Raw genomic sequence first — 13,825 nt, 5'->3', positions numbered from 1 at the left:
CTGGTAAGCAGCCAACTTCCCTGGCTGGCACAAGATTTGCCTAGCTGAGCCCGGCTCCAAAACCTGAAGATACAATAAAATGATGACGTTGGGGAGTAACAAACAGATAGTTCCCTGACTGAACCCGCTCTACAGATTACTTGGCCGGCACTATGTTGCATAGGACACAAGATCACAAGCAACCAACCTGTCCCCCCACCCCCACCCCAATCATTTTGGAAATGTTTTTTAAATTCTTTTATTATTATTATTTTTTTTAACAAATGGCCCCAGGGATAGGGGACCAGAAGAGCAGGGAGGAGGGGAAGCGAGGCCCCAGCCCCACAACCCCTCCCACCCACCCCTTTCCCCTTATATATTTATAATCTATATACAAGGCCTGGGGGGGTAGGGGCAAGGGGAACTCCCTCAGCGGGGTGGAGGCAACCTAGGCTCCTTGTCCCCTCGGGACCCAGGCTCTTCTGCCCGTCGGGAAGACCCTTCTCGGGAAGGTGGCCCTGTCCGCTCCCAAGGCTTCGGCATCCAGCGTAGGGCGTCAGGCGGGGAGGCCTGGGGGGCAGGCACATGTGGAAGAGGAAGTAGGGCTCCATTCATACTGGGAGGTCAGGAATGGAAGGGCAGCTTCGGGTGGTAACAGGAGAATTCAGACTCAGGGGTATGGGGGCTTCTCCCTCACCTGCTGGTGAAGGTCAATGTGCTGGGTGCGGAAGACACCGCTATAGGTGGAGGGTGTGGCTTTGAGACGGGAACTGAGGCCAGAGAAAGACCTAAAGGAGGAACAGTGTTTAGAGAGAGCGGAAGGCCTTGGGGCTGGGCAGTCTGTATTCCCAGTCCCTTCCCTTGCCTTCCAGCTGGGAGAGTGCATGATGACCCGGGTCCCCCAAGGTTGCTGCTCAGTTTTCGATAATCTTGGAACGGCTTCAGTTCTACTGCGTGAAGCTGAAGGAAAAAAACTCATGAGCCTCCTGTCTCTCAACCCATTCATCTTCAGATAATGAACCCCTACCCCTAACTCCTGGAGTTGCCTAGCACTACAGTTCCTGTACCTTACCTCTGCTCGCCCCAAGCTAGGGGGGAAGGGCCTGGCAGGTGAAGGCAGCACCCGAGGAGCAGGTGGGGGCCGCACAGCCAAACTGGGGGGCTGCAGAGCAGGGCCCACAGGTAACAGAGAAAGGGGGGGTGGGGCAGTAGGCGGCACTGGCGGCAGGGGGCCAAAGTTCACCACAGGCAGCTGGGAGTCCATCATGGGTAGAAGCATCTGTAACAAGAAATATGGGTCTGTGTTGGGGGCAGAAAGAAATGTCAGAAAACCTGAGCTAGAGTCAAAACCATTTAAAAAAGCCAGAGGCTGACAGAAAGAGACTGAAGGGGAAGAGGACAGATAAAAAAGTACCTGCTGGGCAGCCCCCGAGGGGAGGAAGCCACTCTGGCCACCAGGCTGCAGAGGAGTAGAGTAAAAATCTGAGGGGGATGGTAGATCCTGGCGCACCTGTTGGGCAATGGGAAGAAGTATGTCACCTCCCCCAAAGCACTCTCCTCCACCCCTAGCTCCCTAAGCCCAGCCCCTGCCCACCTCTTACCTGAAGCAAGGGCGGGTCAGGCAGAGGGCTGGGGCAGAAGGCTGGAGAATAGAGGAAGGAAGGTGGAGGGTAGAGAACTCCAGCCGGCAACTTCCCCAGCTCTGCTGCTTGCAGTGCTGAGAAATCCAGAAACTGGCCCTTGACAGCCACCCCTGAGAGCAGGGCTGAGGGGGGTGCCGGGCCCGGGGGGAGGTACAGGGGCTGTGACCTGCAAAGACATTGGGGCGACAGGGAAGAAAGGTGTCAGGGAGCCAGAAACATTTACTCCTTTAGTCTGAACACCTCCTGAAGTCCACTAGCTTTTGGTACCTAGAAATGTCTCCCTCTCCCCTGAAATATGGCTCCATTTCCTTCTGACACCCACAAGCATCTAGTCTTACCTGTAAGGGTGCACTGGTGTCCCAGAGCGGAAGCCTCCACTGTTGGGATGTAACTGAGAGTCTATGGCTCCCCCTGAGACCTACAGAAGAGCAAAGCTGGACTAGCTCCATTTTCTCTGGTTCAGAAAAGCTCACCCACCCCACCACCTACAGTAAAAGCAAGGAGAAAAACGAAACAGCAAAAAAAGTTTACAACTGTGCAGACTGGAAAGGCTTTACTGTAACGGACAGCAGGCGGAATGGGGTCGCAGGACAGGCAGGCAGGCCTACCTGCGAGCTGGGAGGCCCAGGGCTGCCATAGAAGATCTCGGGGTACAAGCGCTGGCCTGCAGAGCTGGGCTCGGGGCCACAATGCCCAGGACCCAGGCTCCTGGGTTGTGGTTGTGGCTCAGTGCAGGCAGAAGCACTAGGGAGCAGCTCCCAGTCTCGGGGTGCAGGAATGGCCTGGGGAGGAGCAGACTTGTCAAGAGGGCTCTCTGCGCCATCTTCTCCAGAAACATCAGACCTTTCCACCCAACTCTCCCCACGAACCTCAGCGACTGATGCCGTTAGTTCTCTCTCTGCTTTTAAACTGTCTCCCACCGCGAGACGCAAGTCTGAGTCCTGTGAACGTGAGGCAGGGAAGGCTGTCCCGCGACTCAGGTGTCCTCCATGTCCCACCGCCAGTCCTTCCCTTCTCTCCACCCAGCCCAAGAGCCCCAGATCTGGCCCATGCAGACCTTGTCGCTGGCGCCAAACTGGCCCGGGGGACCGGGTCGACGGGATGGCCGCAGGGAGCCAGGCTCCGGGCCTCGGTCTGCACGCTGCAGTCGTTCTGTGCCAATGGGACCAGGGGGCAGAGGCTGCTCCCGGGGCAGCTCCTGGGTTGGGGAACACAGTAAAGTGGGGTTGGGGGAAGGAAACAGAAGCCCAAATACGGGAATCCCCAGGACACACAGAAGGGGGAGACAAAGGTAGCTACAGCCGGAGTCCCAGAAACACTCCTCTTACCCATTTTTGACCTTTTACCTTTCTGTCCCCATCAGGGGGGGCAGGTGGCCGTCTCCTAGGAGGTTCAGAGGGTTCAGAGCCAGGTGGACCCTCACCAGGAACAGCATTCAGGGGTGAGGGGCCTCCAGGCCGCTTGGGGGGCCCCTCTGCTGCCCCCTTGAGTCCTCCATCAGGGGAACTTCGCTGGCTGCAGGGACCTGACGATACCTGAGAATCCCCACTCAGGTCCACCCCACTGTCAGACTGACTCATCTGAGAGGAGTGGAGAAGGAGTTAGTTAAGTGGGGCAGGAAGCACCCCATCCCTGACGGGTGCCACACACACACAAACTGAGGAAAGGAGAAACGATGCGAGGGAACAACCCCGGCCCCAGCCCAGAGCAGGCAGGGACGTGGCCAGTGCTGGAGAAGCCCACTCGGACACTCCCTCCCGGCCCCACTCACCTCCGTGGCAGCCACGTCCTCAAAAGGACTCAGGGGCTCCATCCAGGGCTCCATGGGGCCAGGCTGGTAACTCTTCCGACTAGTGGCTGGGAAGAGCACCGACAGGAGAGGCGGTGAGGACACTGCTGTGGCCCGTCTGGTCTCCCGGCCCTTCCTGCCGCTCAGCGTTACCGTTCACTCACCAGTATGTAAACGATTCCAGATGTGAGGGCTCAGGGCCTCTGTCCCTGCATCTCGAGACTCTCTGTGAGGGCCTGGGCCCTCGGGTTTGGGGCCCAAGAATCCAGAGCTATGAGGTGGCAAAGATTCCTAAAGGCAAGAAAGGCCAGAGGCAAAACAAGAATGAGCTGGGAACTGGGGAATGCAGAGAGGTGTGGGTGAGGAGGGACAGGGACAGGAGGCATGCAGTGACCGAAGCTGAGAATTTGGGGCGAGAACAGGAAAGAATGAAGAAAACGTAAGAGAGCCCTTGGAGCGAACAGTGAAGCACAATCTCAAGCCCCATCCCTCACCTCCTGCAGCAGCTCCGGTTTTCTGGGAGGCCGCTCCCGCCGTTTGGGGGGGAAAGGATTAACCCCGGCAGCATCCTGGGGAGTCCCGCCCACCCCCCTCACCAGCGGCCCTGGCTCCTCGAAGTGGAGGTCTGGGGAAAAGGGGAAATCTGTCAGCACCAGCCTCACTGTCACTGACCCTACTTTCCTCCATCCCAATCCTCCCACGCCTCAGTGCACAACCAGCACCAGGGTCCCCAAGCCAGACCCTTCCCCCTTCGACGCCTGCCTCCGGGGAAGTAGACAGTCCCACCCGTAGCACCTCCAGCTTACCCGAACCGATGCCAATGCCATTGTCGTTGGCCCTCTGAGGGTCATAGAGGGTTGGGGGCCGAGGGGAGGGGCCTTGAGGAGTTAGGGGAGGCCCAGGCTTGGGCCTTGGGTGCCCCCCTGGTGCAGCTGCACTCCCCTGGCGGCTGCTGAGCTGGGCCAGGGCCTGTTGGATGCCAGCAGGGTTGCTGTGGATCACCCGGTCCAGGCGGAAGACAGCAGAGCTGCTCGGGGGTGGGGGAGGCAGGGGAAGCCCTGCAGGGCGCTCCTCCGGAGGGCGGCTGAAGAAAACAGACCAGCTCCAGCATTCCCCAAACAGTGGCCCTCTCCCCCCAGTGCCCTCCCCCAGCCTCTCCTCCCTGTGCACATGCAGGCACTCAGGCATTTCTACGGAATTCTGGGTACAGATGTACAGAGTGGACGCGAACGGGGCTGGGTGGGTGTTCCTGACTCTACCCGCTGCGCCCCAGCTCCTTCAGGCAGAGAGGACATCCTGGTGCCTTTCTAACAGCCCCAAGTCTCCAAACTCCACCACATCCACCCTTACCTTCCCCTCAGGTCTCCTCCCCACTCTCCATTTCTTAAGCTTAAGAACACATTTAGCCTGTCCCTACCCACCTTCGGTTCTTGGGAGAGGGCCAGCTCCTCTTGTCCCCTCGCCCTGGGCCGGTCCTGCCTCCAGGACCCCCTCCAGCTCCTCCTCCGCCACTGCCTGCCTTGCTGCTGGGGCCTGGGCGCCGGTTCTGCCTCTCCATGCCTGGCCGCTGACTTGAGAAGCTCCGCTTGCTCAGATCCTTGGCTCTCTGGCTCAGGTCTCCACGCGACATGGTGGTAATGCCTGGTCCGGCTCCGCTGCCCCCGCCCCCGGGAGTCCCCACCATTTTGGAGGTCAGCAGTGCCGGTGGAGGAGCCTCCTTGTCCCCTCGGCGCTCACTGGCAAAGTCGCTGCTCTCAGATGCAGTCTCCCACTCCTCATTGGCCTGGTCCGAGTTCTGGTTTGACAGATCGGGAGACTTGGCAGCTGCCCGGCGAGGTGGCGGGGGAACCGCCACTGTTGAGAGGGCCTCCTCCGGCCCGGGTGTGGAGGACGGAAGGGCTGGGGAGGAGCGCCTGCCCTCGGCCCCTCTGGCGGCACTCTCCCGCTCCTGTTTCAGCCTCCGAAAGCGAGGCGGTTTGTCCTGCTGCTGAGCCCTCCCGTGCCGCCTCCTTCGGGGCCGCTCCCCATCTTCCACAGCCATGCTCAGGTTGCTGCCTGCACTGCTGCCTCCTCGGGCCATGGGGGACAGAGGCCCTGGAATGAGCTTCTCTTTCAAAGGCTCCTTACTTGGCAAAGGACCAGCTGGAGGCTTCTTGGGGGCCAGAGACTTGGCTGGAGGGGTCCAGCTTGGGCAAATGGGTGGAGGGGGCCGCCCTCCCCCTCGGCCTCGGCGTGATGGCACCCCTCTGGGAGTGAAGACGCGCCCACCTCGGGCAGTAGAAAAACGGGCTGGGGCTGGTGAAGGAGCTCCTGACGGTGGGGGAGCAAGAGGGACCTGGGTGAGTACACCTTCCTTGGGTGGGGGGGCCTCCTTGTCCGAAGGGGCCAGATCACTCTCGTGCGTCTCGCTGCCTGTTTCTGAGCCCCGCTGCCGGCGCCGCTTGGGGATCTCTTCATACTCGGAGCCCTCACTTCGTGTCTCGCTGGCAGTGCGGCCTCGGGGAGCAGGTGGGTGACTGGGTCCCCCCGCCCCACCTGCACGCCCGTCATCCCCTCGAAACTCTCGGTAACTGCGGAACTCTCGGCTCCGGCCGCCCCGTCCTCGACCCCCGTACGTCCCCCGGAAACCTCTCCCTCTGGCAAAATACTCGCCTCGGCCCCGCCCACGGCAGGAGGTAGGACCCACTCTTTCATAGGAATAGTCCCTTCGGAGCCTCGGGGCTGGGGAAAGGTTCCCAGTAGGAGGTGGAGTCTCCTTGGGGCCCCCCATCTTCCCCTTTGCCGTCTTGAGTGGGTCTGGCTTTGGGACCTTGAGGGTTTCATCCCCCTGTTCGGGGGGCTTGGGAGGCAGCTCCTGGACTTTTGCAGGGGGTGGGGGTTTCTTTATCGGCCCAGCGCGGCGGGGAGGGGCCCCTGGCTCCTCTGGAGGGCCTCCCCGCCTACTGCTGCCTGGGCGCGGGCCCCAGCGGGTCTCAGTGCGGCTCTCTCTGCGAGCTGGCGGGGGGCCTTGGCCTCCAACTCCTCGGGGTGGCTTTCGGTTGGCTTCTGGCCCTGTTAGCTGTGGAGTTTCCTCCTTGGGGGTCTCCTTCTTGGGTGGTGAAGCTTGTATCTTGGCTGCCTCGTCATTGCCTGGGGGCCAAGGGAGTGGGCGGGCCCCTGGGGCAGTTGGCTCCTCCGGAGGGAAGCGAGGGAGGGGGGGCCCAGGGGTTCCATTATCAGGAAAGCCGGGATAACTGGCCAGATAGGGTGGCGGGGGAGGCACTGGAGGGGTTTCACTCCTGAAGAGGGAGACAGAAAAGAACATCTCAGGATGAAGACAACTGGAACGGGGTGGGGAAACAGAACACTTCATCTGAACCCAGACACTCCTGCCATGTTTATCCCCAGCCCCTTTCCTCCCAGCCTAGGTCCTTCCACCAGGAGCTCACCCATTACACTCACTGCTCACTCACCTCATCCCCTTGTCGTCCTCATCGGCAGCCTGTCGCAGCGGTGAGGTAAGCGGGCGAGGGTCAGCAGGTGTGGTGGTGAAGACATCTCCTACCCAGGCCAACTTTGCATCCACTGGTGGGGTGCCCCGATCCCGTAAGAGGGGGCCTGCATGGCGCTCAAATGGCTCTGAGCTTGAGCCTCCACTGTCTGAGCGCTCCCGGGGAACGAGGCCTGAGGAAACGAAAACCCTTTCTCATGTGACAGGCTCTCCAGCCCAAAAGGCATCTCCCCCGTCAACATCAGCTCCTCGACTGCCCACTCCCAGGAAGACTGGGCCTGGCCTGCTCTCCTGAAGCAGGGCACCCACTCAGCTTCCCTGTAAATCCATCTGTCAGTCACAGTAAATCCTGGCCAAGGAAAGACCACACTGTTTCTTACTTCCCCAAGCCCATCCTTGTCCCAAAGAGCTCCCTCAGCAGTGCTAAGACCATGTCTGCCCTCTTCACTGGGGGCCTTTACCCCACAGCAAGATGCGGGTACCCACATCCCAGGACTGAAGGCCTCTTACCAGAGGGATGCACACCAGGAGGGTAGAAGTCCAGAGGGGGTCGGCCCTGGAGGAGCCGGGGGTCCACATAAGGAGGAATCATCATCCAGCGGGGATCAAAGTTCATTGGAGGCATGGGTGGGGGCCGACCCAGAGCACCTGGGTACAGGGCCTTGGGAGGTGGAGCCTGTGGAGCTGGCACAGCCCCTATAGTCACAGGCTGTGGTGGTGATGGGGGTACTGGGGCAGGGGGAGTGGAGCCCTGTTGATGCTGCTGCCACTGCTGTTGTTGCTGCTTTAAGAGCTGCTCCTGGAGAGGACAAGACAGGCATCAAGGCTCCCGCCCAGACAGAAAAGGAACTGGAATAAAAACAGATGTGACATACACCTGGACCAGAACTGGTAGAGGGACCCAGAGGGAACTAAAAGGTAGTGTAAACATTGGCACTAGACAGAAAAGCAGCCCTAAGAGAAGAAGTAACTTGATCTCACCTGCTGCTGTCGCTGGAAACGAGGAGGTAATGACTTCTGATATTTGGGGTAGCTCAAGCCCTGACTGGGGGGCTGCCGGGTGGGACCAACCCCATCACCCTTGGGTTCCACCTTTGGGGCTGGAGGTGTGGCAGGAGAAGGAACCTCTTCTGGTGGTGCAGGACCCTCTTTTGAGGGCAGTTGGGATTCCACTGCATTGGTGAAAAAACACTGATCAGAGTGTCTAGCCCATCAGACATTCCACGAACACCCCCACAACCTCAGCTCTCACCTCTAGCTCCCTCCCTCTCTCAAGGCAAGTCCTTCCCATGTATAACATGACCTCCCCAGAGCCAATGGTCTGGTGGGATTACTATCCCGTGAAACCAACACACTAAGGCGGTAGAGTCTTTCTACTGTCAAGGAATTCAGGTAGCAAAACCTCCCCCTCACCCAGACAACCCAATAAGCCCAAACAACTGTCTTCTATTTCACTTCCTCCCTACACACAGCTTTGACCCAAGCAGAGGAGAGATCTGCCACCTGGTAGCACCTATCCCCATCTCCATACCTGGGCTGGCTTCGAAGCTGCCACTGCTGGTGCTACTGGTACTGCCACCACCACTCACCAGGACAGGAGATGGAGCCACACCTGGGGTGGGGGTGGCCTGGGCAGGAGGAGCCGGGGCCGGCTCTTCCAGAGCTTTTTCTGGAGTTGGGGCTGGTGCTGGTGAAGGAGCTGAAGGTGTGGGGAGTTCTTTGGGGACAGCAGGTGGTGGCGCTGGGGCAGGAGGGGCGGCAGGTGGGGCAGCAGGCTCTGCTTTGAGCCGCTTGTCAGGTGCCCCAAACTTCTCATCAAGTCGCTTGAGCTTCTCCGCACAGGCTGCCCGACGTTCCTCCTGCATGCGGCGCTCCTCCTCTTCTCGTCGCCGCCGGGCTCGCTCCACGGCCAGGGAGATCTCAGATGAAGACTGCTTTCGCCGCTGCCGCCATGCCTCATCCTCATCCTCAGGTGCTGGGGGCTTGCAGGGCGGGCCTCCACGATCCTGTCAATGGACAGACCCAGCGGGGCCAGAGGTGTCAGTCATTATGTTTCTTATGGTCTCTTCTGCAGACTGACCCACTGTGTATAGTTGTAGGTGCCAGGACCAGGCCTTGGTTGATGTCCTCTGAGTAGGGACAAACTCACCATCCTAATCTTTTTGTTTCTTTTCTCCTTTCAGAGGTCCATCCAAACACCCAGGCCTCCCAATTCTTACTCTCTAGCCCCCCAATTCACCCAGATTCCCCTAACACAAGGAAGCTCTGAATCTTGTCAGAGATTCTCCCAAGCTCTCCACTTCCTGCAGCCCATTTTGACCCACCCTCCAGCTTCAATTACTGCTCCTTCAATCATGCAGCTGACACTATCAGCCACAACTGACCCTCTCAAATGCTCATTGTAGACACTCACTGGGTAATCGCCAGGAGGGCCCCAGTTCCCAGTGGGGCCCCGGTGCGGTGGCGGGGGTGGGGGAGGCTTCGGGGCAGGAGGCCCCGACTCTGTCTCTGGAGGCCGAGTGGTCTCTGCCCAGGCCGTCTTGGGAGGGGGCGGCTCACAGCCAGCGGAGTTGCCCTTTCTGCCATCTGCTTCCGGGGGCCGTTCCTCCCCAGCCGTTGCCTGGGACTCTTTGCTGTGAGCAGACCAACAGTGGATTTAAAATCAGCTGCGACCCAGCTCCTTTAAGGGTGTACTAGCCGCCCCTCCCCGCCCCTCCCCAGAGGGCCTTAACTCACTGGCCCTCAGCTCCCTCCTCATCGGAGTCTCGTCCGTCCTCCTCATCACTGAACTTGAGCTTTTCAGTGTAGTCAACCTCCTCATGAGCCCCTGGGGGGAAATGTGAAGAGCAGTAACTCCACTACTCTGCTTGCGAGTCTCAGGGAGCTTCTGGAACAGAGGCAGTGGTCTGGAGCTATACGATGACTTGCACCACCAATGCCACCCCTCTCTCTGAAGTCTGGGCCCACTGGAGTCTTGTCCTTCTCAATCCTTGCAGTTCATCTCCAGGACTTGGCTTTCCTGCACATTATCTCCCCTACCCATCAGTGTATTTTTTCCTTATCAGATCTTGCCTTTTAAGACCAAAATTCTTGATCCTTAATATTCATTTACCTGGCCCTGGCCAGTGTGCTCAATGGTCAGAGTGTTGGCCTGCACACTGAAGGATCCTGGTTTCGATTCCCAAAGGCACATACCCCAGTTGCAGGTTTACTCCCCACCACCAAGTTGGGTGAATGGGGGAGGCAACCAGTCAATGTCTCTCTCACATAGATGTCTCTCTTTCCACCCCTCCTTCTCTCTCTCCCTTCCACTCTCTGAAAAGCAATGAAAAAAAAATATCCTCGGGTGAGGATTAACACACACACACACACACACACACACACACACAAAATTAACTTGCCTGCCCAACCATCATCGTTCTCCTGGTCCAGCTGGTCAAACTCTTTGAGATTATCCTCTTTAAGAATGGAGGGCCGACCCATAGGCTCCATAAGGCGCATTGGCGGCCCTGAGCCCCGGGGGCCTACCACACGGGGAAAACGGCTGTGTACGAAAAGCAAATGGAAGAGAAGGTAAAAGATAGCCCAGTGTATAAGCACATACAAGACAGCCTCCTGGCTAGAAAATTATCACTCCACCAACAGGCTCCCCCGTCCCCAATCACAAACCCAGACCTGACCTGGCATTACTCACCTGGGCCCGTCAGGGGTGGGGTATCGGTAAGGCCCCTGGGGTCCATAGGGTGGAGGGAATGGGAGATACGGGGGATACATCTGCAAAAGGGCCCAAAAGCAACTGCTCAGAGGGATGGTCAAAGAGCCTGCCAGCTCCCTAAACCTACCTTCTCCCCATTCCCACTCTCTATCATAGGCCCCTGCTTTTCAGCTGTACCCTCCAGAGAGTAAAACCCAACTTCTATCTTCCAGTGCAACCACTCCAAACAAGACATCCCAACTCACGAAGGGCGGCATCATGCCTCGGTAGGGAGGGAACTGGGGTGGGCCGGAAGGCTGCAGTCCCCCCCGGGGATCGTGGCTGTGATGAAGTTTGGAGTCCAGGCCCTCCAGCTCATCAGGGCCACGCCCACCTCCGTCCCTCCAAGTTGTAGAATCTGGATTTTGGAAAGGGCAGAGAGCGAACAGGGCTGAAAACGACGAGACGCACTAGCTCCGAGATAGAATAAGGCAATATCCCAGCCCAAAGGCAAGCCCTCACAAATGGCAGCCACTCACTCTGGGGGCGGAGGCTTGGTCCGGGCCCAGACGACTGTTCGGCAGACTCCCTTTCCTTGGCAGCCTTGTCCTGGTCGCCAGCCGCCTGCAGGGTCGGAAATTCCTCTCGAGAGAATCGTGACAGTAGGCTTGATGCCCTTCCACCTGTCGAGGTTGGAAAGCAGAACAGGATATGGAAGTGCATTTACTGAAGATGCCCCACTAAAGGGGAAGGTTCCGATAGGTACCAGGTCACCAGCTTCCTGCCTTCCAGCCCACCCTATGCATTAGGTGCCTATTCCCTAAGAAACACGGTCAGTTCTTGGAGGCCCTCCTCACCCTCATACAAGACTGACACAACTTGCTCATGTGCGCCATGGAACTGAGGGAGGGCCCCACATGGAGCCAAACGGGAGTGAGGACACTGCACTGAAAGTGCGGGCAGGGCTCCTGCCTGCCAGTGCCCAGAGCCAGCTCCCCACCTGCCCGCACTCACCATCTCCATGTGCTCCATGGGTGACGCTGGTTTGTGCCCAGGACTTTACCCCGCTTGGAACCGAAGGAGTGTTCTGGAGAAGCAGAGAAAAGGAACGGTGACGTAGGTGGGGAGCTACAAGCCATTCTTGCTCCTACCCCTTCAATAACATCCAGTGCTTCCGATACCTCGGGGGCTGCTGGGGGTCGTTTCGGCTGGTTCGAGGCAGGCGTCTGTGAAGCCGGCAGTGGCTGCGATTCCGGCGGCTGAGCGGTTGACGCATCGGAACTGAGGGGATGGAAGGAGGGAAGGTTACCCAGAGCCTGGGGTGCCTTCCTTACTCCTCCCGCTGGAGGAGGATAGGAATGGAATGCAGGCCCCTCTGCTATTAGCTGCACATATTAGGACAAAATACTAGAACCATGGCCCCCGCATAGGCTGTCACCATTTCTGCTTGCCGTTTCCCTCGGACAGAAAGCTAAAGTCCATTCCTTAGGCACCGAACAGGAGTCCTGGGGAAGAGGCAGGAGAGGGGCTTCCCTCTGTGACTCTGGCTATGTGGCTGGGCTAGACCAAGCCCAGTTCATCCCGAAGTTCAACGTAAGAATACTTATCACTCTAGGTCTCCCAAGCCTCTCTACCTCTTGGGGTCGGACTGCTCCTGTTTGCTTGCCCATCCTGTTCCGTCTTTCGGCACTAGTGAGACATTGGGGTCATTGCCTTTATTCTCGGCTTTCAGGCTTGGAAGGTTGGCTGGGGGTGGCATACGCCGGGCAATGGCAACTTTCCCAAGACTCTGCAGGCCATGGCGAGGGGCAACTGGAGAAAAGGAGAGAGGGTGAAGAGTGCTTCACATGGGAGACCTGACGGTGTCCTACTCTGTGTACCACTACGATATCCTCCATGCCTTACTACCAACTTCTCTTAGAAACCACCCCTTCCTGTGCCCTCAGCAATCTCTGAAATCCTATGGGCAGGCTGAGAGGCATTCCATCCAAGGCTCTATGTGGGATGGTTGATCTTGAGCCTGCAGGGAGCTAGCTGGCTCCAGACTTCTCCAAGTCCACATTGCTTTGCCTCCAGTTCTTACGTGTCCAAAGACAGGGAACCACAGACACGCCTTTGTAGGAGGGGGATCGGTGTTTACTCCAAGCCCAATGTCCTCTATGGAGTCCAAGATGAAGCTGGGGAGTCTCTCTAGTTTTTGACAAATTGTACTGTAGCCATTTCCCTTCCAAGTGCTCTAAAGTGCATGCCCATTCATGCCCAGCCTCCAATAATTAGAAGCATTTCTGCAGGACCCTCACCAGCGGGTTTCTGGATCTCTAAGGACTTGCCCTTGTACGTATCAAACAGGTTGAGCGAGGAATACTTCTTTCCATCCTTCCCCTTGGCAGTCGGCCCCGAGCGATCGGACATTGCGCTGGAAGCTCATTGAGTACGATGGGTCCGACAGGCACCTCCCCCAAAACGTGCCGGAGCCTGTGGGCCAAACACCAAGTGTTTCATTTTTTGCCCCCTTTACAGACTTCAGTAGCCCTTGCCTTCTCACTAGGAGCCCAGGTCCGTGGCCCTCTGGTGCCTTTTCCTTCAGCCTGTTCAAACTCTCCAGTCCCTTTAAGGCAACCACAGAGCCCACACACCATGTTCCCTCTCACCTCCTGCCAAGAAAATCCAAGTAAAAGTCTAGTAGCCTCCTAGCATAAACTCTCCCTTCTGTGCCAGTCTATAAAGGGTAGCAGCCTCTTCACAACCCCCACGAGCAATAATCTCTTCACCAAAAGAATTTCTAAGACCTGAAATAAAACAGGGCACGTCCAAGCCCCAGAGAAAACCAGGGGCGCCCGGCTCCATCATGCAAGGACAGAGCTTTAGAGCCCGACTTATTCAGCACCCCATCTGCGCCCGGCGGCTTCCCAGCACCTCACCCCGACCTGGGGGAGGCTTGCAGCAAGGTCTGCCCGGAGCCTAGGACTCCGCCTGGCTCTGCCGGACTGAGGCCGGCGCCGAGAGCTCCCGAGGGACGGGCTCCCACGCCGCCGAGGCACAGGCCCGGCAGCGAGAAGACCGTCCCCGTCTGCGGGCGCTGCGGGCCGGCCTGGCTCACCGACGAGGACGCGGGCGTTGGGGAGCCACTTCCCCAACACCCTGTGGCCACGAGGCCGCGGCCAGAGCTAACTGCACCTCCGCCCTCAGGGAGCCAGGCCGCCAGCAGCCATGTCTCTCCCGGGCACCGC

General features: G+C 58.6%; 1 protein-coding gene across 1 annotated transcript; it reads right to left on the bottom strand.

Moving 5' to 3' along the window:
* Window positions 1-258: 258 nt before the first annotated feature.
* On the bottom strand, window positions 259-13,070 carry PRRC2A (proline rich coiled-coil 2A). The gene is made up of 30 exons (XM_081093733.1): window positions 12,896-13,070; window positions 12,230-12,407; window positions 11,777-11,876; window positions 11,610-11,682; window positions 11,135-11,278; window positions 10,862-11,013; window positions 10,596-10,675; window positions 10,303-10,445; window positions 9,638-9,728; window positions 9,315-9,534; window positions 8,433-8,907; window positions 7,883-8,073; window positions 7,412-7,700; window positions 6,864-7,074; window positions 4,833-6,689; window positions 4,218-4,495; window positions 3,906-4,036; window positions 3,576-3,702; window positions 3,394-3,479; window positions 2,969-3,202; window positions 2,680-2,820; window positions 2,492-2,563; window positions 2,231-2,404; window positions 1,961-2,040; window positions 1,581-1,788; window positions 1,394-1,489; window positions 1,052-1,258; window positions 845-939; window positions 677-767; window positions 259-549 (listed from the first exon to the last, which is right to left on the bottom strand). Exons 1-30 carry the CDS (start codon window positions 13,005-13,007, stop codon window positions 409-411), a joined length of 6,477 nt encoding a protein of 2,158 aa, XP_080949859.1. The 5' UTR covers window positions 13,008-13,070; the 3' UTR covers window positions 259-408.
* Between the last annotated feature and the right edge of the window lie 755 nt (window positions 13,071-13,825).

This window comes from Myotis nattereri (genome assembly GCF_964212035.1).
Source record: "Myotis nattereri genome assembly, chromosome: 6".
NCBI lineage: Eukaryota > Metazoa > Chordata > Mammalia > Chiroptera > Vespertilionidae > Myotis > Myotis nattereri.
This window is presented reverse-complemented; position numbering and strand designations above follow the sequence as displayed.

Excerpts from the sequence above, each read along its gene's own strand:
- PRRC2A (XM_081093733.1), bottom strand. The coding sequence starts at position 13,007 with ATGTCCGATCGCTCGGGGCCGACTGCCAAGGGGAAGGATGGAAAGAAG. Across the intron at positions 11,014-11,134 it reads ACCAAGCCTCCGCCCCCAGA|ATTCTACAACTTGGAGGGAC; the intron begins GTGAGTGGCTGC and ends TCCAAAATCCAG. Across the intron at positions 550-676 it reads ACATTGACCTTCACCAGCAG|GCCTCCCCGCCTGACGCCCT; the intron begins GTGAGGGAGAAG and ends CCTGCCCCCCAG.